Genomic DNA, 26,161 nt, shown 5'->3' with positions numbered 1-26,161 from the left:
GTTAACATAAACACTGTTAAGATTTTGTATATTCTTCAAAAAAAACTTTCTATGCATATAAAAACAAATGTGAACATAAATCTGCTTTCAAAACTTAAAGATTCCATAATGCTGTTTTATATACTTTGCCTTTTTCACTCAATACTGTATCGTGGAAACTCTTCCACACTAACTCAGACCTCATCATGTTTAATGACTATGTATTCCATTGTATCATACACCATAATATATCAGTTTTACAACTGCTACACACTGAGGTTGGAAACTAGTTTATGTGTATAACGCAGATTACCCCCAACAAGCTAAAGAATGAAAGACTAAGATGGAGCACCCATCCAAAATGAGGAAGCAAATAAGTATGAACTTGTGACTACCAATGTTAAATGGAAAAATTAAGTAATACATTACTTTCCATTTACTGACATGAAACATTTTGGATTATATTATTTCAGATCTCATAGCCTTGCTAGAATCCTTAAATGAAAATTGTGGCATTTCTTTTGTACTTACCTTCCCTTTATTCTTCCAGGAGAGCTTGGATTTGAGCTGCTGCTTGCATTGCTTACAGTTTCCATTCGTGATGATTTGGTCTGAGATTGTTTGCCTGCTGATGAAAGTGGCTTGTTAACAGCTCCTAGAACATTGGTTGTTTTAGGCTGAAATGAGAAATGCACATCTCTTTTTATTTGGTTAAAGCCAAAAGAAAGTTACATCTAAAGAACCATAAATAACATCTCTCTCAAAGTATTTACTTACAAATCATGAAAAATGTGTCTATCCTTAAGCAAAATAGTAAGTATAAACTAAATATCACTTGAACAAATTAAAAACTATACAGACAGCATAACAGTTGAATTTCTTAGTTATTTGGAGAAAACAGCTTACATAAAAAGTGAGAATAAATGAAATGAATAATCAACAATGAAAATAGATAGACTCTTGCCATGGAAAGACATAAGAATATGCTTTTTTGGCCGGGTGCGCTGGCTCACGCCTGTAATCCCAGCACTTTGGGAGGCCGAGGTGGATGGATCACGAGGTCAGGAGATCAAGACCATCCTGGCTAACACGGTGAAACCCTGTCTCTACTAAAAATACAAAAAATTAGCCGGGCATGGTGGCAGGCATCTGTAGTCCCAGCTACTCGGGATGCTGAGGCAGGAGAATGGCTTGAACCCAGGAGGAGGAGCTTGCAGAGAGCTGAGATGTGCCACTGCACTCCAGCCTGGGCGACAGAGTGAGACTCTGTCTCAAAAAAAAAAATAAAATAAAATAAATAAATAAATAAATAAAAAATGCTTTTTAAGATTTTTTTTTTTTATATTGATATTAACCTAAGAAGTCTAAGAATCAGGTCTCCTAGGACTTTCTTACAAGCTAAAAAGTAAGTTTGTGTATTTCAGCTTGTGTATATCTAGTAAATATAATTATTTCTTACTAGTAAATGGAAGATACTTAATACTTATATTTTCTAGCTTGAGAATATAAATTTTTGAAGAAATACAAAATAACACAATTTTGCCAATAATCACGCTAAAATAAGCTACCACATAAAAATTAAAATGATTCTCAAAACATACTTTTCCAGGAGTGAAAAATGATTTCATTTCAGGAGGCAGATAATTTTTGGTGTTACTGAAATTCTACAACCAAGAGAAAAAGAAGTTGTCAGTGAATATTAAAACACTATCTACGAGGTGGTTCAAAAGCCAACAAAGCAAACAGCATTTTTTATTTAAACTAAATTATCATATGAAACACAAAATTTCAGTCCCTGATTTTAACTACTGCAGTAAGGTTAAACCAACCTCATGCCAACTCTAATATTAACAAAACATATTTGAGCTCTAACATGTTAGAGCTCTAACAGTGCATCAGAAAACACATGCTTCTTTAATAGCACACATGCTTCTTTAATAATACCATATGTATATGAAAGATCACATATACATACTCCTATTACTCTGCTCACACCAGCGTTGACAGCCCTTTTAGCTACTGAGCAATCCTACAGGGCTGTTCCAAATCTCTATACACTGGTAAGGTCTTAACTGGCATTTTGCTTTAAAAGCAAAAAGAGGTTAGTGGTTATTTCCAGACTCTGTTACTCACTATGTTCAGCTAAATTATGAGGAATTAAATAAATAAATAATGAGGGAGTAAGAGGGATTGTGGGAAACACTTTTTACATCTCATATCACACTCGAGTTTTTTGGAGCATGGTTTGGTAACACTCTTGTAGTATTCCCAGGGTCTTAGGCATGTTCCAGTGTCTGTTCTCTGCTTGTTTCCTCATACCAATTATAAATCCCAATAAATGGCTTTTAACTTCAGACTGTATCTCTATCAGCACTCTCCTTCCCATTTTGAACAATGGCCATTAATTCACAGATTCACATGCTTTGATCACATTTCTGCCTGTGCTCTAAGACTGTCTTAAAACTGAACATAAACACCAGATCATCCTAATATCTGAACCTTATGTGTGTCTTCCAGTTTGACTCATATTCTGGTTCTGATCTTAAATCACATTCTTAAGACTCACAGCAATTTTTCCATGATCCTTCCTGATCTTCATACAACCCAGTGCTGAGAATACATTTTATTTCAACTTATACAAACAAATTGTAAAGTAACTACCTTGTCAGGTTGAGTGAAGAAACGAGCTGGTAGTACTGGGTCTTTAGGAGATTCCAAACTGTATGTAGTACTCTTTGACATGATGATATTCATGGCAACATCACACACGGTGTACAGTTTCTGCAATAGTATATTTTTAAAAAACAGATACTTAAGCTGGCAATCTAAACTCTGTAAACTAGGAATAATTTCAGAACATGAATCCAGTCTGAATAGTAAACTAATGAAAGCAATAGTCTGTGTAAGCATTTTAGCTTACACTACTGGTTTTGCTCATTTACTTGTAATAAAATTACTAATTCTACGTTAGTAATTCTAATTACTAATAGAAAAAATCATTTGATGCCATCTATAAATACTACAGAAGTTTCATACCTTACCCCTAAATTTTTAAATCAATATGGAACCATAATTATTCACAAAGAATTACATACTTCATTCATTTTTGCATCATCTGGTCCTTGGGCATCTTTTGTTTGTTTAATATTTTCTACCATCTTTCTGATAAATGCATGACTGTTATTTTCATTTTTAGCCATTAATATTTCCAGAACAAACCAAAGACATCTAAAAAAAAAAAAAAGTAAAAAAGAAATATAGAAAAAAATCATCCTTTGTTAAATATAAATGCACTAATTCTAAATATAAATATAACGAACCTAGATTGTATAACTCCAGGAAGAAAAAAAAAAGAAACAGTTACAAACCAGCAGGGAAAAAGAATATGTCACACAAACACATAAAAACAGGTCAACAATGCAGACATGAGCTTATAAGATCCCTTCTTAAAATCTCACTAGATTTCCAAGGAGGCAGGTTAAAGGGGAAACACAAATGGTAGAAAGGATGAAGTTATCTTAACCCTCAGCTATGACAGGGAGTTAAAGACTGTCAAAGGAATAGTGGGGCCACAGATCAAGTGAGGCCTCAGATACTCAAGACTGACTACAGTCCTGATGGGAACTCTTCAAGAGAATACAACTGCCTTATTAAATATAAACAGTTAAGAATATTCATTAATAGAAAAAGTCACGATTGACAACTATAAGCATTGTCTTTGCTTAAAAAGGGAAAAATTAACAGAAAGCTTCAGTAGCTCAGTTTTAAAGTTAATTATGTAAAACTCTATTCAATAAAAAATGAAAAGTGTTTTGCCTATGTATTATACAGACAGAAAGGAACAAAGTTATAGTTGATACATAGAGGAGAAAAGTAATGGGAGAAGGAGAAAAATGTGAAGCAAGGTATTATTCTAGAACAGAAAAGAAATAACCTTTAGGAACTCAGGTACAGGATAAGTTCTTCTGAAATGGCTCCCTGATAGAATGGAGATTACGCATGGCTACACTGGGGCTACTTAGAAATACAACCGTTAAGTGTCTAGTAAATTCCAAAGGATGTTTTATTTGTTTTTAAAATGTTCTCAGAAAGAAGTGGCTAGAAGTTTTCAACAGTTTTCATCACTCTAACACAAAACTAATTTTGATAGAACTAATTTTTTTTTTTTTTAAATAGAGACGGAGTCTCACTCTGTTGCCCAGGCTGGAGTGCAGTGGCACGATCTTGGCTTACTGCCAACCTCCACCGCCCAGGTTCAAGCAATTCTCCTGCCTCAGCCTCCCAAGTAGCTGGGACTACAGGCACGTGCCACCACATCTGGCTAATTTTGTTGTATTTTTAGTAGAGACGGGGTTTTACCATGTTGCCTAGGCTGTTCTGGAACTCCTGACCTCAGGTGATCCACCCGCCTCAGCCTCCCAAAGTGCTGAGATTACAAGCATGAGCCACCAGGCCTGGCCGAACTAATTTCTCATCTTTAAAAAAGGAAACTGCAGTGGGAAAAAAATGGCATTTTTTCCTTTGCCATGAGAATTCATCATTAATTTCATTTTATTCTCCTGAGGCTTCTCAAATTATTTAACTATAAAATACTTCTATAAATTAAGACATTAAGAAATATTTTAATATGATAGGAAACTAAAGGCATCATAAATTAGCTGATTAAAAATCCCAATGGTAATCTTGTATGGTAACTGAACGAGGACCAGGGTCTCGAGCTTATTTAAAGAATTATGCTGGTCTTAAAAAGATTTCTCTAAATATCACTGTATTTCTATTCCCCATCCAGGCATGTACAGTGTTTTCAGTCTTTAAGCAATAATCTTTGAAAGAATTACAAATATTTTAAACTCTAGTTGGAGAATCACCAATTAAGTAATAAGTGGGAGTAGTTCCCCAGTTACGAATTTGGCCCATTGTTAAATTAGGCCATTCTCTTTCTACAGAGGAAGATAGTTATTGCAAAGAAAAATGTGCTTACTACATGAGTAAGAGCGAGATTATTAATTGACCTCATATGAAAATCTACACAGTTTCAGAAGGAAGAAGGAAAAGATAAGAAATGGAATGGAAATTTTAATGAATTACTTCAATAGAAAAGGAACACCAGACTGGTAAAGAAACATAACTATAATAATTATGATTAAGTTTTGGGAAACTACATTAAAAATGTAATATAAAGAGATGGTATGAAAAAAGAAAGACAAGAGAGCAAATAAAGAACCTTAAATGCCTAAGAAATGAAATACATCAATAAACTAATTATAATTGAGATCCAATTATCAGCATTAAGGAGAAAAAATAACTTTCAGAAAATATGAAAATGGGATGGAAAAAGTCTTACTCTTTAACATCTTTAAGTTGTTCAATATCCTGTACTTTGACATAATCTGGGTCATGTGCCAAAAGGTGAATTGTATATGGAACAACATACTCTGGTAGAAGAGACAATAATTTTTCTGAAAAAGAAAAAAAAAAGAAAAAGAAAAAGAAAAAGAAAAAAACAAAACAAAAATATCCAGGTTAGAAAACCAAATCTTACACACTCTTTCGTACTATATTTTCTGCATCCCAACAGTTCACCACAATGACTTGAAGAAAAATATATTGAAATACCCTGTGTTGAGGTACATGATAAACAGTCTATTCATTCATCTACCATGTTCAATATTGAAATGGTCTACTAAATACACCATGGGCTGAGGCTACAAAAACAAATATTTCAGTTTTAAAATACATAAGGAAAAAGTGACCCAAACAAACTATATTCAAGAGTGAGAGAAAAAACATCTATTTTTCCTATTAGAAGTGACCCTATGTTTAACACTCTCTTCTAAGCTGCTGAGCAAAATGAGTAACATCTAGTATTTTTCAGAGTCAGTATGGAACAAGAGGTTGATACTACTTGTAACAGAAGAACGGAATAAAGGAACAGACTTAAGAGTTTCTAGGGCATTTTAAATAAAGAAACAGCTATTTAGTTTAAATGCAATTATTTTTGTATGTTGGCTGAGATAAGCATATTCTGTTAGAGAGGTCAGAATGGTAATCCTAATTGGTTTAATAAAGGGTACACATAGACTGGGACTCATATTCTGGACAATTTCCATTTATTTTTCCTGTTTTTCAAATAAAAATATAAATTGGATGTTTTAACCTCATGTATATGTGTCAATAAAGCATCAAATTTTCTTTATTTCTATTGCTACATCTACAGAGAACAGTTTGTGTTTAACATCATTCATTTCAAGGCCGATGTGGAAAGAAAAAGGTAACACGGTTCAAAATCTGGTGAAATTAAAATTAAATTCTATCAAATATTTATTGAGTGTTTACTATGTTCCAGGCCTATATTAGAATCTAAAAATATAAAGATGAGTAAGACTAGGTAAAGAGCTCACACTAAAGCATAATCAGAGACAGAAGCTACACTTCAATGTGAAAGGTGCACCAAAGTAAGAATGGCTAACACATACTGAGCACTTCTTTGGGCCATACATTATGCCAGGCACTCTATGTAATTTTTCAAATTCTCACAACAACCACAAGCAATCAGTATAATTATACCAATTTTGCAAATAAGGAAACTAGGGCACAAATGATTAAGTAATCTGACAAAATACGACCAGTAAACGGCAGAGGTGGGATGTGACTGCAGAACCCTCACATTTTCCAGCGGAAGGAAGAAAAAGAAAGAGGGTCACAGTGATGTGGTAACCCCAAAACTGTATTTTAAAGCACTCAAAAGGTGTCAACCATGTTCCTTGGTTTTGTTCATTGTTTGTTTGTCTGGAAACGGGAGGCAATTTCCAGATAGAGTTGACAACAGAGAAAAAAGACTGTTACACAAATTTCAAGTAATCGAAAGTAAATGAAACACAGATTTCATAATAGGGAGCAGAAAGCAAGCTTGAAACTCAGGCTGAGAGCAAACTATAAAGGGCTATAAGGTGTTTCAACTTTATCCCACAAGCAACAGAGAATCAACAGAAATTTCAAGCAAGGGACTGATGTGATCTAATCTGTTTTAGAAGGATAATTTTGATAGCAATGTGATACAGCAGGCAGTGGGTCAGAGGCACGGGAACAATGACAACAGGGAGGCAATGTATACAAGAATCCAAGTGAAAATACAGCAAGGTAGAGGAGTAGAAGATAAATGTTCAAGACATTTGGAGAAAGAATTAACAGAATTTGGTGACGGATGAGACGAGGGAAAAACGGTATGAATAATGCCTCTGATTTCTGACTGAGATAAATGGATGGATTTCAAGGCTGTTCGTTAAATCATAGAAGTCAAGAGGCACACCAACTAACCTCAATGGGGTAAAGTGAGCAGATGAAAAGTAGGCACGCAAACACCTGATATTAATGTCAGCTACAGGTGAGAACACACAACAAAGATCAAAGACCTGTACTTTTTTTCAACTAAAATAAGATAATGCTCAGACAATCTATATAAACGTACAAATTTTACTATTCTGTTAAAAGTACCTCCAATGTCATTGTTTATTTTCCTTGGCCATTTAGTCCTTTACATAAAGAGATATAGGTTGATATTTAAGTACCATGCATTTTTTAAATGACCGTTATATTAAATGAAAAGCAGTTATCGAAAAATGGCAATAATGAGTGTCAATTACAAATAATAAATAACAGTAATATCATATATCATGTTGTATTCTATAAAACTGAAACTAGCAGGCTGAAAAAATATCCTTTTTATTTTCTTATATGCTTACCACTAACAGCTGCATGCTGCTTCAGATACTCCCGCCTTACATTTATATTTTTCACCAAACATTGCCTAGCATGAGCTCTTCTCTCCTTTACAGGATCTTTTGCACAAAGGGCACAGATTGCCATATACTCAAGTGGAAGCCGTAAACGGGAAAGGCCTTTGTGAAGTTTCTGGGCAAACACTTGTCTTACTTGATAGCATTCATCCTGTAAAGACACAATTATTCCAGATATTATTCAAATGGCAGCAAAGAGTAACAACTTCAGATATAAAATTTTCTATTTTAAGTAAAGAAAAGAGTAAACAGTAGCAAGCTTATCTATAATAATTGCTTCACTGCTCAAAAGAGTGACATGTTGTGACTAAAGTTCATTTCAAAGCTGCAATATTCATCTGGGCCCTAATAAGTACCAGTTAGATGTGTTAGAAAACAAACATACTTTTAAAACAGAAAAAAACTAGTAAATATAAATCTGCCCTAACTTAAATAACATAGAAAAATTAAGGTTTAAACACCATCTCATATATATCTTTTTCATTTACTGGGCAAGATAAAACTGTCCAATTTATACATTTTAGTTCTATCACTGAAAAAAACTATTCATATTAAAATGTACAACTCTAGCTGGGCATAGTGGTACACACCTGTAGTCCCAACTACTCGGGAGGCTAAGGCAGACATAGCAAGACCCTGTCTCTTAAGAAATAAAAAGCACAACTCTGAAGGTAAGGATTACTAATCCATTTCAGAAACACCAAATTATTTTGACTTCTATACTTAAACCAGGCTGATTATTACCCGTGTGCCTGCTTAACTCATACTACTCCCCTCTCCTAAACTACCCACCCCTAGTCTCCTAGCTAACTCCTACTTATCCTTAAAGACAGCTTATATATCAGACAGAAAGCAGTGTGTAATCTGTATCCAGCACCCACCTCTGTGATCTTAGCATTCTGTACTTATCTCCAGCATAGCATTTAGTATAAAGTATTAAAATGATTGGTTTAAATGTCTGTCTTACCCATCAGTACTTGTTCCTTGAAGAAAGAATTGTGTTTTTACCTCTCTAAGCCTAACACAAAACCTGGCACATAGATGATCAGAAGTTTTTCTGAACGACACTAGTTCCCCCTTATCAGTGGAGGTAGAGGATACATTCCAAGACCCACAGTGGATGCCTGAAACTGAGGATAGTACCAAATGCTATACATATTATGCGTTTTTCTATATATAGATACCTATAATAAAGTTTAATTTATAAATTAGGCACAGCAAGAAATTAACAATAACTAATAATAAGATAGAACAAGTATAACAATATACTATAATAAATGTTATGTGAATGTGGTCTCCCTTGTTCTTAAAATATCTTACTGTGGAAAAGCAAAACCACAGATAGGGCAGACTGCACAGGGAAAGTTCAAACTTTTCTACACGGCCTACAAAGACCTTCATGATTACACCTTACACTCCACCAATTAAATAAGGTATGGTGTGTTTTTTACTATTGTAACAATTTCTTCATCTAGAATGATCATTTAGTTTATCTTCCCCAAAAATCTTGGTCATAACATCTCGTCCTTATCTTTAAATCCTTATTTTATAATCTTTCATTTCATTTAAATTTCAGTTTATCAAAATAGCAAACATCTACTTTTAGAGAAGTAGTCTAAAGAGCTTCTGCACAGCAAAAGAAACAAACCATCAACAGAGTAAACAGACAAATTACAGAATGAGAGAAAATTTTTGCAAACTATGCATCCAACAAAAGTCTAATATCCAGAATCTATAAGAAACTTAAATAAATTAACAAACAAAAACCAAACAACTCCGTTAAAAAGTGGGCAAACGACATAAACAGACACTTTTCAAAAGAAGACATACACACAGCCAACAAGCATATGAAAAAACGTTCAACGTCGTTAATCATTAGTGAAATGCAAATCAAAACCACAAGACACCATCTCGTACCAGTCAGAATGGCCATTATTAGAAAGCCAAAAAATAATAGATGCTGGTGAGACTATGGAGAAAGGGGAGCACTAATACAATGCTGGTGAGAATGTAAAGTAGTTTAGCCATTGCGGAAAGCAGGTTGGTGATTTCTCAAAGAACTGAAAACAGGACTACCATTTGACATAGCAATCCCATTACTGGGTATATACCCAAAGGATTATAAATCATGTCTACCATGAAGGCACATGTATGTATGTATATGTTCACTGCAGCACTATTCACAACAGCAAAGACACACAATCAATCTAAATGTCCATCAACAGTACACTGGATAAAGAAAATGTGATACAGATACACCATGTGCTTTTTGCAGCAATATGTATGGAGCTGGAGGCCATTATCTTTAATGAATAAAGGAACAGAAAACCAAATACTGCTGTTCTCACTTGTAAGTGGGAGCTAAACATTGAGTACACGTGAACACAAAGAAGAAAACAACAGACACCAAAGCCTTCTTGAGGGTGGAGGGTAGGAGGAGGGTGAAGATGGAAAACTACCTTTTGGGTACTATAATTATCACCTGGGTGATCAAATAATCTGTACACCAAACCCCTGTGACAAACAATTTACCTATCTAACAAACCTGTACATGTACCCCTGAACCTAAAGTTTAAAACACACACACACACACACACACACACACACACACACACACACACACACAGAGGCCGGGCGCAGTGGCTCACGCCTGTAATTCCAACACTTTGGGAGGCCAAGGCAAGTGGATCACCTGAGGTCAGGAGTTCGAGAGCAGCCTGGCCAACATGGTAAAGCCCTGTCTCTACTGAAAATATAAAAATTAGCCAGGTGTGGTGGCGGGCACCTGTAATCCCAGCTACTTGGGAGGCTGGGGCAGGAGAATCGCTTGAACCCAGGAGGCAGAGGTTACAGTGAGCTGAGATCGCACCATTGCACTCCAGCCTGGGTGACAGAGCAAGACTCCATCTCGGGGGGGGAAAAATTAGCTGTGGGGAGGGAAGGGGAAGAAGCAGTCTAGTTCTCACAGTAACAGTTACCTACCCTCATATTCCATGAAACAAAGTTAACATTAACTCACCCTGCCCTCAGTATCAGTCCCACAGAGGAGAGGAGTCTCTGTTATAGAATTATTACGAAAATACCCAATTACAAAGTGGGTAAGTAAAAATCCACATATCACAAGCGTATTCACAAATGAACAGGCCATTAATTAAAATCCCAATCAAGTCCAAGTTTTTGTCCCTCTCTGACTAATCATTCAGGATGCAACAATACAAGACAAATTAATTGCAATGTCAATGCTTGAATCATCACACAAGTAGCAGGTTTTCAAAAAGTATCAAAGTGATGTTAGAGAACTGGGAAATCATAGGCAATTCCACTAACATAAATAACAACTGAAGAAGAGAAAATTGACAGGAATGATGACACACACATAGGTACTTCAAGAGAATCATGTGAATAAATAAGTATAAAAAGCGCTACTGGGAACTGAGGAAGTCTTCAAATATTTTTCTGCAAAGATGATTATCCTTTTGACTGGTATTACAAAAGTTAAATGTGAAGTAAAGAATAGAGTAATACAATTTTATCTGAAAAAAATGTACCCTCAAAAAAGCAAACACTGGATATAATTGGTTAAACATAAGAAAAAAACAGATGGTGTCTAATATTACAAAGGTCCCCGCCCCCCCAGATAAAGTTCCAATCAAAGCTTTTATTCACTACTGACTATGAAATTAATTTTAGTCTGCAGCTTAAGTAAATTCACTTTTAGTAGCCTTTTCTAATACAAAGTATCTCAAAACTACCATTAATACCATGTAAACAGTTCAATTAGTTTGTGTATCTCACTGTATTATTGATACATCTCTATTTTCTGTTCTCCTAAGAAATTGTTAGCTTCTTTGGGCTACAACCATGACTTACTCATCTTTGTATTTCCAGAACTTAGAACAATGTACAGCACACAGAAGTACAGAGTAAATCTTTCATGAACTGAATTCCAAGTTCTAAAATATCTAAGTAATTATTAAATTATGTTAAAATTCATATTGTTTTATTAAATTTCTCCAAATGTACTTTCTGTTCAAATACATAACAGCAGCCTCCCAGATACAATACTGCATTTAAAGAGCCCCAACTCAAGAAATAAAGTACATGTAGTAAAGCGCAAAGCATAGTCTTGTATGTATCAGAGGACAGCAGATAAAATCCATAGGAAATCAAAGACTTCTTCCAGCTAAAAGAATCAGAGGGAGTTTTGTAAAGAAGGTTGTGTCTGAGCACTGACTTACAGAAAGGGTTAGGCTGGATGTGTGGAAACGGGAGAGTAAAGAGAAAATTAAAGGCAGCAAAGTACAAGGCACATAAAAGAAAAAAAGCTGTTCAGCTACACGAAATGAGGTTAAGTAGAGTGTGCTCAACAAGATTTTTAAGTGTAGATTCGCGTTAAAATATTAGACGGGCTCAAACACCAGGTTGTATGTGCAGTTGTTTTTACAAGTACAAACCCCCTAAATATTTTTGGAACAGAGGAACGACATGATCATAACTGTAATTAGGGAAATTTACCAACAATAAAAAAGATTCCCAACAGTCTTGGTGACAGCTAATGATGATTACAGCAATAAGAATGGTCAAGAAAGTATGAATAAAAATTATATAATGGATATCAAAGGACAGAATTATCTGTACTTTGCAACAAGGTGCAAGGACAAGCCAAGAGTCAAATATAAACCATGCTTTTATGTGTAAGAAATGCCATTCAGATTTATTTAACACTTATATAGGCTCTATATGTCAAGAAAGAATAGATCTGGGAACTATTATATTTAACACTTATATAGGCTCTATATGTCAAGAAAGAATAGATCTGGGAAATATTATAAATCTCAATATTATATTCACAGAACATAAAAGTATAAAATTTCTGTTTAGCATTTGAAGTAGGACCTTAGTCTTGAAAAAAACTTAACGTTGCTGATGTAATAGTCATTTACATAGATGATGAGACGGCCAAAGAAGACTGTGTAAGTGAAGAAGCTGATCCTAGACAGATCCTCATAAAACACATACATTAAAAAAAAAAAAAAAGAGGAAGAGCCAGAAAATGTAATCAGATAAGTAAAGCAACAATCAAGAGACAGAAACGAAATAAGACAGTTTTAAGAATAAAGGAGCAATGAGTTGTGTCAAATATAATGAAGCCCAGTATCACTGGACTTGAGGACTTCGACAGAACATTTTTGGAAAACAACAAAGGCAAATGACAAAATATGAGTAGAGAAGACAGGATAAGAGAGTAAGAGAGACAAAGATAGATTATTCTTTCTTGAGGTTTGGAGGTTTAAAAAGAAGAGATGGGCATGTGATTTAAAGGAAGAACAGAATTACAGAAAAGCTTTGTTTAAAACAGGGTAATTTGATATGTTTCTAAGTTGTGAGAAGATGCTAGTAACTGATTTTTAACCACTGACACATGTTCCATAGTCAAGATAATTCCAAAGCTATCTTAAAGTTTAGGCCATTTGAACTTTCACCTTGGGAATTTGGTGCTTGAGGTGGCAATGTATAACAAATATTTGCTAGAAAAGGAAGTCCTCAGAAGTCAGTAACCGTGGATGCTTTTTACTTATAGTGGACATTTACCTAATGGCTGGCACATACTTCTTATATACTGTAAGTTTCAAATAAAGTCCATTTCTTGTATTTCCATACTTCGTGTTTTTTAAATATTTCCACTTCAATAATGATAGCAGCAAATGCTCTAAGAAATACCATACCAAGAACCTGATAAACAGACTGCAAGTCTTACCATTTTAATAAAATAATTACTTATGTTGGTTTCTTCTAAGAAATGTAATAGATGCTTTTTAAACAATTTTCAGTTTCTTATAAGATTATCTCCAAAAATTAAGTGGGGAAACTAAACCAAGGAAGTTATGGGCTCCCCAAAATTCTTTTTTTTTTTTTTGAGATGGAGTCTCGCTCTGTTGCCGAGGCTGGAGTGCAATGGCACGACCTCGGCTCACTGCAACCTCTGCCTCCTGAGTTCAAGCGATTCTCCTGGCGTGAGCCACCGCGCCTGGCCGAAATAGCTGTTTTTAAAAGACTGAAGTACCAGTCTTGACAAATCATTTGACAAAAATGATTACAGTTTAAAAATAGATGACTATGTCTACAGAGTTATACATAAGTGGCAATTTAAAAATATGTACTAGAATAAAGGGTGGGGAGGAAGAATTGCAATGATCACTGAAGTAAATTCTTAAGACTACTTGGAAAAGAACAGAAAAACTAAGTGTAAAATAACGAAATTATTAATGAAAAACTCATACTGAAACTATTTTATTTACTAATGTGAAAGTCCTTTTTACTTTTCTCAATGATGCTAAAGACTTCTAAAGTGGTACAGTCCAAATATAAACTTATTCTAACAAGAAATCCATAAAACTGGAATAGGAATCTGAAAGTTTCACTGCTTATAATCTGAAAACTTAACTCACTGAGTAATAAGGAATGCTTCTAACCTGAAATTAGTTCTATGTCATGTCTTTATAAAAGCATACATTTCGATACTGTTGTTTTCCTTTCAGGAACTGAATACATACAGTCAGTCTTCCTGATTTGCAGATTCTATATTTAGGAATTTGCATACTCATTAAATTTTATTTGTAACACCAAAATTAATACTTGAAGCAATTTTTGGGTCATTTGCAAAGTAAATACACAAAGCAGCAAAAAATGTAAGTAGCCAGATGTGCACATTCCCAGCTAATGTCAAAGAAGGCAACACTGTGCCTTCTTGTTTCAGCTTTCATACGTAAACAGTGTCCTTTTTGAAGTCTATTCAGTGCCACATTTTTCACAGTTTTGTGGTTGATGTTTTTGTTATTTCATGATGAAGTACTGTCTGGTGTTTCAAAGCACAAGAAGGCTCTGATATTCCTTACAGAGAAAATGTGTGTGCTAGATAAGCTTTGTTCAGGTATGAGTTACAGTGCTGTTGGCTGTGAGTTCAGTGTTAATGAGACAACTCTATATAATAAATAGTCTTTAAACAGAAACATACATAAAACAAGGTTGTATATTAACAGGATGATGAAAATGTTGTGGCCAGGGGCTTGAAGGAATCTATTCTGTGAGTTCTCCTAAGAGCAACTGTTCAGTATCTGCTAATTGAATGCCTGTGATAATATTATAGAACAAAACGATTACAAATAAGAAGATCAACTGTACTATGTTAGCAACCCAAAACTCAAATGACAGTTTCAGAACTCTGAAATATTTCTCATGCATAAATTTTTCAGAAACAAACAAATCATACACATTCAAGATTTTAATCTATGTATCACAGTGGATTTTTTTCCTTCCTAAAAGTCAAAGACCTTCAAAAAGTAGTTGTACACAGCCATTTCCTTACGTTGATAGCTAATGCGCATAGCTGATATTGTTCTAATGTGATGATTTCATGGTAACAGGGTTCTTGTGCCAGCTTCACAATAGCACTCCCAGCAGCAAGTCTCAGACGTGACATATCTGGTTTACTGAAAAATGAGTAGAATGAATATAGATTAGCATTTAAAATGTTTGTACAAAATCTTCTGTACATCTAATTTTATTAAAAATTCTGGCACAAAAAAATTTTTAAAAAAATGCTGTGATCTGAATGTTTGTGTCCCCCAAAATTCCTATGTTGAAATGCAAGTACCTAGGAGATAGTATTAGGAGGTGGAGCCTTTGGGGAGGTGATTAGGTCATTGTGGGAAACCCTCATGAATGGGATTAGTGCCTTTAAAAAGTGGCCTGAGAGGGCTTGTTTACCACTTTTGCCATTTGAGGACACAGCAAGAAGTCCAGCAGTCTGCAACCCTGGAGAGGGCCCTCACCAGAACCCAACCATGCTGGCACCCTGATCTTGGATTTCCCAGCCTCCAGAACTGTGAGATATAAATTTCTGTTGTTTATAAGCCTGGTATTTTATTACAGCAGTCTGAGCAGGCTAAGACAGAACATAATTTAGTGATACTGAACACCATATTACGCTCATTTAACTTTGGAAGATGTTGTCTAATACCAAAAAATTCTTCTTTTAAACATAAGTCAATGCTAGTGTCACTCAAGTCATTTAATTCCCTCATTCTAAATAAAACAGGTCTTAGTCAAGTGTGGAAGAAATCTGTCTGTATGTTTAGTTGTTAGGTTTTATGTCTACTATGGATTTTGTTGGAGAAATGTTTATGCATAGATGAGGCACCAAATATGTTCTAGCTTGCTAATAAATCAAACACAACTACTGTGCTAAGCACAAAAGAAGAAGAATGAAAGCAGGTGTGGTGAGGAAAACATTACTATTCTTAGCTAGAATTCAACTTCTCAAATATTACCAAGAGGCTCTTTTTAAGTTCAAGGAAAGAAAACTGCTAAAATGAAGCACAATTCATAGAATTCCAGACCAGTAAATACATCTAAACAATCCTTCCTAATATAGTGATATATTAGCTGAAATAAAGGGGATCTTGAACAAATATAAGGAGGGAGAAGTAGTAACTCCTTAAACAGAACTCCCTTTGTAGCTCTATAGTAAAAGATTGTTATTCAACATCCATGCAACAAATCTATGTCTATTGTGTACATATAGCACTGCGGGGTATTTAAAATAAAAGACACAGTCTTAGTTTTCCAAGACTTAATAATCTAGTTGGCCATGTAAAAATATTGACTGGATGCTAGCCAACATTAGTAAGTTTCTAAAGTTGTAGGACCTTGTCTCAAAGGCGTGTCTCATCTCATCAACAACAATATTCCAAGTAGCTATTAATCAGTAAATCATAGTTCTTAGTGCAAAAAGTACAAACCAACTGTTGGATGTTTTCCTCACAGATATGGATAACAGATGCTTCCTGTGTATCTGTCCTTAAAATTTCCCATCTGGACCAGAGGTTTCTATTTAACCTCGTAAACTTTTTTTGTTTTGTTGTTTTTAGCTTTATTAAGCAGAGGAAACTTTTCTTGAAACCAAATCTTACATAGAAGTTTAAGGTGTAAACACAAAAAATCACTTTTGCTTAAATAGGAATGCAAGCTTCCTACTTAAGGAAAGGACAGAGACCCCCACCTACCAACTCCCAAGACTCTACCTGTTATGTCTCTACCAGAAATACTTCTTATTCCAACTCTAGGCTGCCCCTAAATATTCCTGAATGTCATATGGGTTCCACAAAACACAGCTTAAGTGACATTATATACTGGGTGTTATTCCAATTACGTTACATATTTTAATACATATAATCCTTACATAAACTCTATAAGGAGATACTATTGTTATCCTCATTTTACAGATGAAGAATCTAAGACATGTGGAAGTTAAATAACTTGCTGATAAATAAAAGCAGCTGATGAATGGTGGAACCTCAATTTGAACCTGTGTAGTGTCTTCAATCTGCCTGAATGTTGTAAGCCACCAAAGTATTTTGCCTCTCTGATAAAAGTTTATATAGCTGAATATAATTGGCCAAATAAAAAGTATAAAATAATATAATTAATAAATTGATTTATAAGGCCAAATGTATTAACACTGAGGAAAATTTCTTTACCAGGCTGAGCTGATCAATACAAAATTATTTCAAATTCAGTAAAATTTTTAAATCAAAACATACTTATTATTTGTAAGTCCTAAATATTGGCATATATAAATTATGGGAATAGAGACATGAAAACAGAATAGAATAATTAATTAGAATAAAAGAAAGTAAACAGATACAGAATGAATAGTTTACCAACTTTTTTTTATATGTTTTGAGAAGGACGTGCCTCTGTTAACATTCTATGAAAGAATACAGTATAAGCAAAACATACAAGGAGAATACAGTATAAGCAAAACATACAAGATGGAAAGGCAGAAGGCAGCTGGCAGTCATCTTTGTATGTTTTCTTATTAAAGTCTTTAGATATATTAAGGAGCACAGAGCTATTGTCCTATTTTGTATTACCAAGGAGGGGCACCAAATGGCACTTGGTTTACACAGAGGACAAACCTTAAATTTTAACTAACACTGACATAATAACCACCATTATCATCAATGCTTCTAATTATTATGTGCTAAGTAGTGTTTTAAATGCCTTAGGTATACTAACTTACTTAGTTATATCATAACAGCTAGATGAGCCAGGTACACATAATTATTACCTCTACTTTGTGGGTAAGGAAACTGAGGGACCAAGAAGTTAAAGCAACTTACTAAAGTTCACCTGACTAGTAAGTGGTGGAACCAGAATTTGAATCCAGGCCCCAGAGTCCAGTAGTTTTCAATCACTACACTCTACTTACTACACCTTTCAAAGAAAATAAAATAACAAAAAACAAAAAAGTATGCTCATTTTCAGTAATTTACTTCAAGTACATTTTTAAAGTATGCATTTATTTATACTTCTGGAAATAGATTCAATAAGTTGCCTTTCACCCAGTCTGTTGTTTCCCCTTATATATTTAACAAGAATGTAAAACACTAGTTATTGACTGGTACACTCACACTTTCATACAAGATATTCTAAAATGTAAGAATCTATTGTTTAAAATATTTACAATGTGTAACAGTACCCTGCACCAGACATGTGACCGCCACTGTAAAATAACCACTGTACAAAAGCACATTCCAATAAAAATATATGCACATGTACAAAGCAATTCTAATTTTAAAAAAAAAAGAAACAGCACTATTCAACAGTTATAAGAGCTGAAATATTATGCAATCCAAAGAACTGTGAAATAGTAATTGCATACCTAATTTTCCCCTGTTCTGTCAAGTCTCCATCACTATGCAATATTGTTGTTAGCAATCTTAAGGTAGAAGTTCCTGATTTACTGTGATTATTTTTCATTCCAAGTAGCCATCGAACCATCATTTTAATAGCCTGAATCTATTTAAGAGACAAGTCGACAAATAAAACATTGGTACATTTTGAAAGAATTCCTGTATCAACTTTTTTTTAAAAATAAAAGGTATTTAATGGATGCTTTTTAAGGAAAAAATTCCTTTCTGTATATATGAAGATAATCTTGAATGTTTTAAATTAAAGATGTTTCAAACCTCCAAGAAAACGGCAAAAGAATGATTTGACTAAAGACTAGCTTGTTCTTTGCTGTTTTAAAATGTTTCCCCAACATGTATTTGATCTTGTAGAACATACAGTAAAATCATGCTTAACCTCTCTAATCAGAAAAGTTAAGTTCCCAACTACAAATTACATTTAATCTTTTCTGCCTAAAAAATGATACCACTCATATTTGTTCTACATTTTATGATTATGAAGTACTTAAAGTATTTTTACACCCATTAGCTCCTTTAATGTTTCCAAGAATTCTTTTGAAGAAGTACATATTACCTCTTTTTAAAATGATGTACAAATTATCTTTCACATATTAGCTCAGCTTTTTACAGAGCTAAGGCTCAGATGCTAAGAGGGTCTTCGATAGTGTCTGGCTCACGGCAAAGCGGCAAAGACTGAAGATCTCTTTCCTGGCCAGTTGGTAAGTATGCCTACCAAATGGTAAGTTGGTAAGTGGCCTACCTTCTAGCCCGGTGCTGCTTTCAAGTATACAAAAACTGCAGCTTGAGACCAATGCCGAGAAAAACAGGTTTATACTGAGACTCAAAGTATCAAGCATCATTCACTGATGTAAAGGTGTGGCTATTGTACAAGTCTGCAAAACTAGTATCATAACCTCAAGCTAGAACAATGTGAAAAGGTAGTTCGTAATACGAACTATAAACAAATACACACACACACACACACATAGACTGAAAGGGTTTATAAGAAATTACAGCTAGAAAATAATATTTAATGTATTTATTCTTGGCCTTCATATCTTGGTAGTGGATTGACATGAGGTCACACTACAGGCCATAGATGGTTTTAATAAATCAAGAGTCTATACCAATGATGAGCAATCTTATAAAACTCCTAATTCAATAAATTATAGGCTGAATTTTTTAAAAATAAAAAGTTTTATTAAATCCCATGGAAAAGATGAACAGGCTTGAAATCTGAATTATCATCTTTACAGAAGAGAGTAAAGTCCATAAAAACTAGCACTGCCTTTTGCCATCAGGGAAGCAGCTTTCAAATCTTCTTTTCTCCTCAAATTAGATTATGTGCAGCTGTCCACAAAATCCCAGCTTTCTCATTATTACCCTATAGTCTCACAGCACATGAGATGTCATACAATAAATATAAATACTTGAGTGATTTTAATATCTTTGCAATAGAAATAGAGATTTTAATACCTCAAATATTACAATGTGGTGACTATATTAAAATCAATAGATCTATGCATATTACTCACTTTGACCATTGTCTCAGGAGATACTTCTTCATCTGGAACCCAAAGTTTAGTTGTCTTTTTCCCTGGAAGCTAAAAATAAACGGGAAAAAAAAAAAAAGGACTTTAAAATATAAATATGAATTCTCCTTTTCAATTAGCACTTAGAAAATGAATGAAATCTGTACCTTCTGCAGTGACATTTGTTATATATGACTAAAGTACTTCATCTAACCCTATTTACTTAAAAAAAAAAAAAAAGGTTGAAAGGCATACCTTCACTAGCACCTATGTACAGCACTTACAGATCCATCACAACTGGTTCTTTCTAGGTCTGTGGTGGGACTAACTCTAACTTCTTACACATCACTCCCTTATTTAGCCCCTTTTGAGATTCAATTATTCAATTCAAGAACTAGGACTTAAAAAAAAATGGAGCCAAAAGGTGTAGCTCTTAAACAAAAGGAAAGGTATTAAAAACAAAAAAATCTTGGGCTGGAGCGGTTTTGTTTCTGTTTACAGCACAACCCCAAACTAATCCTGAGGTGATCATGTGCGAGTACTAGTAGGTAGGTGTTTACAGTAGTAACCAGGAAATTAAAATAAGATGGCAAAAGAGCTGAACCAATCTTGGAACACTTGAGATCCCATTTTTACCCTCAGGTCAAAGAACAGGAATTGAATACCACCTCAGGTAACCCTCTGGCAACAAAACAGGTAGCCCTAACACCTAAAAAGGCAAACTCCCTCAAACACAAAGAGCTACAGATTCACACACAGTTTAGGACTCATTTCTTCCATTGAGAAGTGCCTTCAAAGTATGAAGTAAAAATAATGAAAAAGGAATCACATTAGGCACCTTGTGATGAAATTTCTAACTAAGGATGTCAAGATCCCAAAAGCTTCCATAGAGAAACTACCAAAAAGGAATAAAAGATTAACTTCAGATTTCTCAGCTGCAAGACGAGATGCCAAAAAAACAATGCTCTGAATTTTCAAGTGACTTGAAACACAGAATTCTAATATCCAAAAAACAGTATTGAAGAATGAACACTAGAATTCAAGACAGAAAGCTTCCAAATTACAATCCATGTTGAAAGAATTACTCAAAGATAACACTAAAATATTTAATTTACAAGAAAAAACTAAATTAGTATAAACTATTACAAATACAAAGAAAAATGAAAACAAAAACCTTACATAAATAAGAAACTATCAGATACTACCAGAAACAACAGAGACTATCAGGTAGATTTATAAATAATAAAGCCACAAAAGATACAACAAAAACAAACGACATATGAAATCTGAAAATTATGGGATGGAAAAATATACCAGTCAAGATGAAAAGCACTGAAGAGGATATGGACTTAAATGGGATACTGATATATTTTATCTTACAACACCAAATAAAATACAAAATTCATGAACATTTACGCAACTAGCAGAATAACATCGAAATAAAGCAGAACAAACATGATTAAAATCAGAAGATTGAAAACTTCATCACAGCAGAAGATGTGAATATATCTCTTTCAAAAACTGGTAAGTTAGGATGAAAAAGGATAAATACCTAAAATGGAAGTAAATATACAGAAATAAAGTATGCAAGGATTAGAAAATAATCAAAGCTGGTATTCTTTATAATTGACATAATTAGAATTTAGCAAGAAAGATGGATATAAAATCAGAACTACCAAATAATTCACCTTATCAATCATAAACATAAAACATCATCTTAAAAACTTTATTTAGTGCCTAACATAAGTTGTGTGAGAGAAATTTAAAATTTTTCTTTTTAGAGAAAACTATAAAATGTTAAGGAAAAACATCTTGCAGATGGGCAAACAAATCAGTGGAAAAGAACAGAGGCTCTATAGGAGACATGAGTGGTAGCACTGCAGATTACCAGGAGATGGTAAGATATTTAATAAACAGTGCTGGGAAATTTGGTAACCCTAACATGCAGCAAAAACGAAATCCTTATATCACAGCATACAAAAAAACAAGTAAATCAATTCCAGATGGATTGATTTTCGTGTGTGCAAAAAAAGAAAACCTTCAAACTTTTACAAGAACATATGGGAGGCTATTTTCATGACATTAGAGTAGGAAAAGATTTCTTAAGATGTAAAAAGTATTAACTACAAAAGAATAATGATAAATACAGCTACATTAAAAGTAATAACTTTTGTTCAGGCCGGGCGTGCAGTGGCTCACGCCTGTAATCCCAGCACTTTGGGAGGCTGAACTGGGTGGATCACATGAGTTCAGGAGTTGGAGACCAGCCTGGCCAATATGGTGAAACCCCACCGCTACTAAAAATACAAAAACTAGGCAGACATAGTGGTGGGCACCTGTAGTCCCAGCTACTCGGGAGGCTGAGGCAGGAGAATGGCTTCAATGTGGGAAGTGAAAGTTGCAGTGAGCCAAGATGGCGCCACTGCACTCCAGCGTGGGTGACAGAGTGAGACTCCATCTCAAAAAGAAAAAAAAAAGGAATAACTTTTGTTGAAAGGATCAAAGGACACAATAAAGGAGTGAAAAGACACACAAAAATGAAGTTTTACACACTTCATGATGATACTATAACATGCACCAGATAAAAGATTAATGTAGGTAAAGATTACGTATGGGAAAAAAACACCAAGGGGAATAAAAGGTAAAATACATCAAAAGGTAATTTCAGAGAGTAGGCAACATGAATGGTGACTAGACCCACAAACTTAATTAGCAACCACAGAAATGCATACTGGGACTATAATGAGCTATAATGAGATACTGTATCTGTTAGATATTTTCTACCAACAGTGTATAACATTATTGTCAGATTTCTTAATAGAAAAATAAGTTTTAACAAACATTATAAAAAATGATTTAAAAAAAGTGAAAAGTTCCCGGAGTATGATGTTCCCCTTCCTGTGTCCATGAGTTCTCATTGTTCAATTCCCACCTATGAGTGAGAACATGCGGTGTTTGGTTTTTTGTCCTTGCGATAGTTTACTGAGAATGATGTTTTCCAGTTTCATCCATGTCCCTACAAAGGACACGAACTCATCATTGTGGGGTGGGGGGAGGGGGGAGGGACAGCATTAGGAGATACACCTAATGCTAAATGACGAGTTAATGGGTACAGGAAATCAACATGGCACATGGATACATATGTAACAAACCTGCACATTGTGCACATGTACCCTAAAACCCTAAAGTATAATAAAAAATAAAAAATTAAAAAAATTTAAAAAAAAAAGTGAAAAGTTAAGTATGTCTATATACTGTGATTCATCAACTTCACTCATAGGAATAAAACCTAGAGAAATTCTTGCTCATATGTAGCAGGGGGCTTCAATAGAAACATTCATAGCAGCACTGTCCAAAAGAGTAAAGAAATGGAAATATTCCGCAATCTACTAGAAGAATAAATAAATTATGAGATATTTTCCACAGTGAAATTATAGAGTAACAAATGAATGAACCACAGTTAGATTTAGTAACAAAGATAATTCTTAGAAACAAATGTGGAGTGATAAAAGCAAATCCTCCAAGTCTATTCAGGGTGTGATATAATTCTTAGAAACCTCAAGAACAAGCAAAACTAAACAAGTATGTGGTAAATTCTGTTGCTGTTACAGATTAACCCAAGATTCAAGAGAGTAGATATTAGGGACAGGGAGGAAGTAGAAAGGATTGAAGAGTAATAAAACTCTAAGAACTCTAAGGAACTAAGAGTTCATAGGTGTTCATTGTATTATGAAACATGTTATACAAATGTTACATATATTCCTTTGTACATATCAAATATATAATAAAACAAGTCAAATTAATGGATTAAAATGGTGAGCAGTTCTGTTTCTGACAAGATGTGACTAGGTTGTTTTGAACCAATTTTCATACTGAAACAAACGGAAAGGCTAAACAAAATATTTTTAAAAAATCAGTTTGAAGGGAACAGCTACCAAAGCAGTGAGAATTTGCAGGGCAAAGTTTCAAACGAGGAGGGAAAGCAAAGATTTGAGTCTGGCACTGAGATTAGTTTTTTCACATAGACGATTAATGATTCTGAAAGTGAAAGAAAGGGGGATGAGAAGTTGAGCAAAGCTTTCCTGTCACAGAGCTAGAAGAACAAGATTAAGAATCCTGAGCCCATTAAAAAGTAAAGGCCTTGTTAAACAACCTGGACTTCTGAGTGGATCCCAGACAAATATACTTTAGACATAAGGTGACCAGAAAAAAAAAAAAAGCTTGTCAAAAACTGAAGCCAAACTTTCATTTTCATTGAATGGAAGTGATCTGACGATAGCTTAACTGCCTGACAGAAACAAAAGTAAAACTCTGGAAGAATATAAACTCATCTGAAGCCTCACATTATCTCAACAACTCTTCACACAAAAAGTCTATCACTCGATCAAAAGCAATATATGTACAAGATAAGATTTGACCAAAAATTTAGAGAAGAAAATAGACAAAAGTTACAAGAGATCAAGATGATAAGCCTAACAGATACAAACTTCACATAATTAAGATTTTTCAAGGATTTAATGACAAGCAAATTCTGCAGCAAAACAAAGAGCTATGTTTAAAAACTATAGAATTACAGAATTGAAGTATGTGTATGTATGTGAAATTAAGAATTCAATGCATGAGCTTTACATACGATTAGACAAAACTGAAGAGAGTGAACTCAAAGATAGGTCAGAAAAAAAAACAAAAACTGAAGCATGAGGAGGCTGGCAGAAAAGTACAGAAAAAGTGTGTCACACAGCTAGGTCACAGCAAAAAAAAAAAATGTACGTTTAAAGTGTATTAATAGAACTGCAATAAGAAAGGAAAGAGAATATGAAAAGAAATCGTATATGTAAAGATAATGCCTAAAATTTATTTAAAATTTGTAAAAGACTTTCAGCTATGTATACAAAAAGAGCTGTAAGCCCCAAGTATGATAACTATAAAAGAAAGCATACCCAGACACATCATAGTAAAACTGGAAACCAATGGAAAATAGAAAAGACAAAAACATTCACAGCAAAAAGACAAAAGACCTTCAGAGGAACAAGACTGTCAATAAACTTCAAGAAAAAAGAAAACGGAAAATAGAATAATATATTCAAATCATTGATGGGGGAAAATATGCCAGTCTAGAATTCTTAACCCAAAGAAAGCATCCTTTAAAAAATTAAGGTAAAATAAAGATCTTTCCAGACAAACAAAAACTGAGAAAATTCATTAGTGGAAATCCAAACTAAAAAAAAAGTACTAAAGTAGTTCTTTAGATAGAAAGAAAATCATTACATAGAAAGGAATGAAAAACAAAAGGAGAAAATACGTTGGCAAATCTAAATAAATATTAACTGCATAAAATAACAGCAGTAATAGAACCGGGTGAACAAGAGCACAAAAAAGCACCAAGGAATAAAAGGGATTAAGAGGTTCCTTGTGCTATACTGAAAGTTCAAAGCAGACCAATTGACACTGGCCTTTAATAAGTCAAAAGTCCATGTTGTAATTTCTAGGAAAGCTACTAAAATAATAGCAAAATGTAAAACAGACTGGTAAAATGAAATAAAAATATTTAATCAAAAATAAGAAAAGAGAAAAATAAACACAACCGACAAGACAAACTGAAAATAAAAAATCAGGTGGCAGATTAACCCACTACTTACATTATGTTTACTTTTTGGAGGAAAAACTTTATCTCATGTTTCTTTTAATTCTCCAGAGAACCTAGCATAGTGCTGTCACAGCAGATACAAAATAACTGGAGACTAACAAAATCATTATTTCCTCTCCCAATGTTTTTTCGTTCTCTCCCAATGTAGGGAAAAGAACAAGTTTATACAGAAAAAGGTAAAACTACAATCATGACAACCATACTATGAGCTGGTTTACCAATCTGCATATTTTTAAAAATAGATGTCCTGTCAAAAATTAAACCCCTGTAAATCTGAAATAGATAGCATCAGGTTATATTTTATATTTATCAAGGAATGTATTTGAGGTCATATGCCTATTCTCAACTAAAAAGATGTTTCAACGTGGTTTTGCTTATAATGGAGACAAGGCTTATTTTTTTTAAACAGGAACACCTAAAATCAAGGCAGTCAAATGGAAGTATTATTGATAT

At 34.0% G+C, this 26,161-nt stretch overlaps 1 protein-coding gene across 14 annotated transcripts in view; it reads right to left on the bottom strand.

Moving 5' to 3' along the window:
• The window catches only part of PDS5B (PDS5 cohesin associated factor B), a 189,614-nt gene that overhangs the window by 14,628 nt on the left and 148,825 nt on the right, over nt 1–26,161 (bottom strand). For all 14 annotated transcript variants that reach the window (XM_055244893.2, XM_055244895.2, XM_055244899.2 and 11 more), the window contains 9 exons: nt 20,065–20,133; nt 18,502–18,638; nt 15,142–15,265; nt 7,722–7,926; nt 5,324–5,438; nt 3,075–3,207; nt 2,641–2,760; nt 1,581–1,643; nt 511–656 (listed from right to left, as the gene is read on the bottom strand). In XM_055244893.2, the coding sequence (XP_055100868.1) occupies nt 511–656; nt 1,581–1,643; nt 2,641–2,760; nt 3,075–3,207; nt 5,324–5,438; nt 7,722–7,926; nt 15,142–15,265; nt 18,502–18,638; nt 20,065–20,133 (1,112 nt within the window). The remainder of the gene's footprint in view (nt 1–510; nt 657–1,580; nt 1,644–2,640; nt 2,761–3,074; nt 3,208–5,323; nt 5,439–7,721; nt 7,927–15,141; nt 15,266–18,501; nt 18,639–20,064; nt 20,134–26,161) is intronic.

This window comes from Symphalangus syndactylus, chromosome 15, assembly GCF_028878055.3.
Source record: "Symphalangus syndactylus isolate Jambi chromosome 15, NHGRI_mSymSyn1-v2.1_pri, whole genome shotgun sequence".
Classification (NCBI taxonomy): domain Eukaryota; kingdom Metazoa; phylum Chordata; class Mammalia; order Primates; family Hylobatidae; genus Symphalangus; species Symphalangus syndactylus.
The sequence above is the reverse complement of the archived record's forward strand: the minus strand, read 5'-3'. Positions and strand labels throughout refer to the sequence as shown.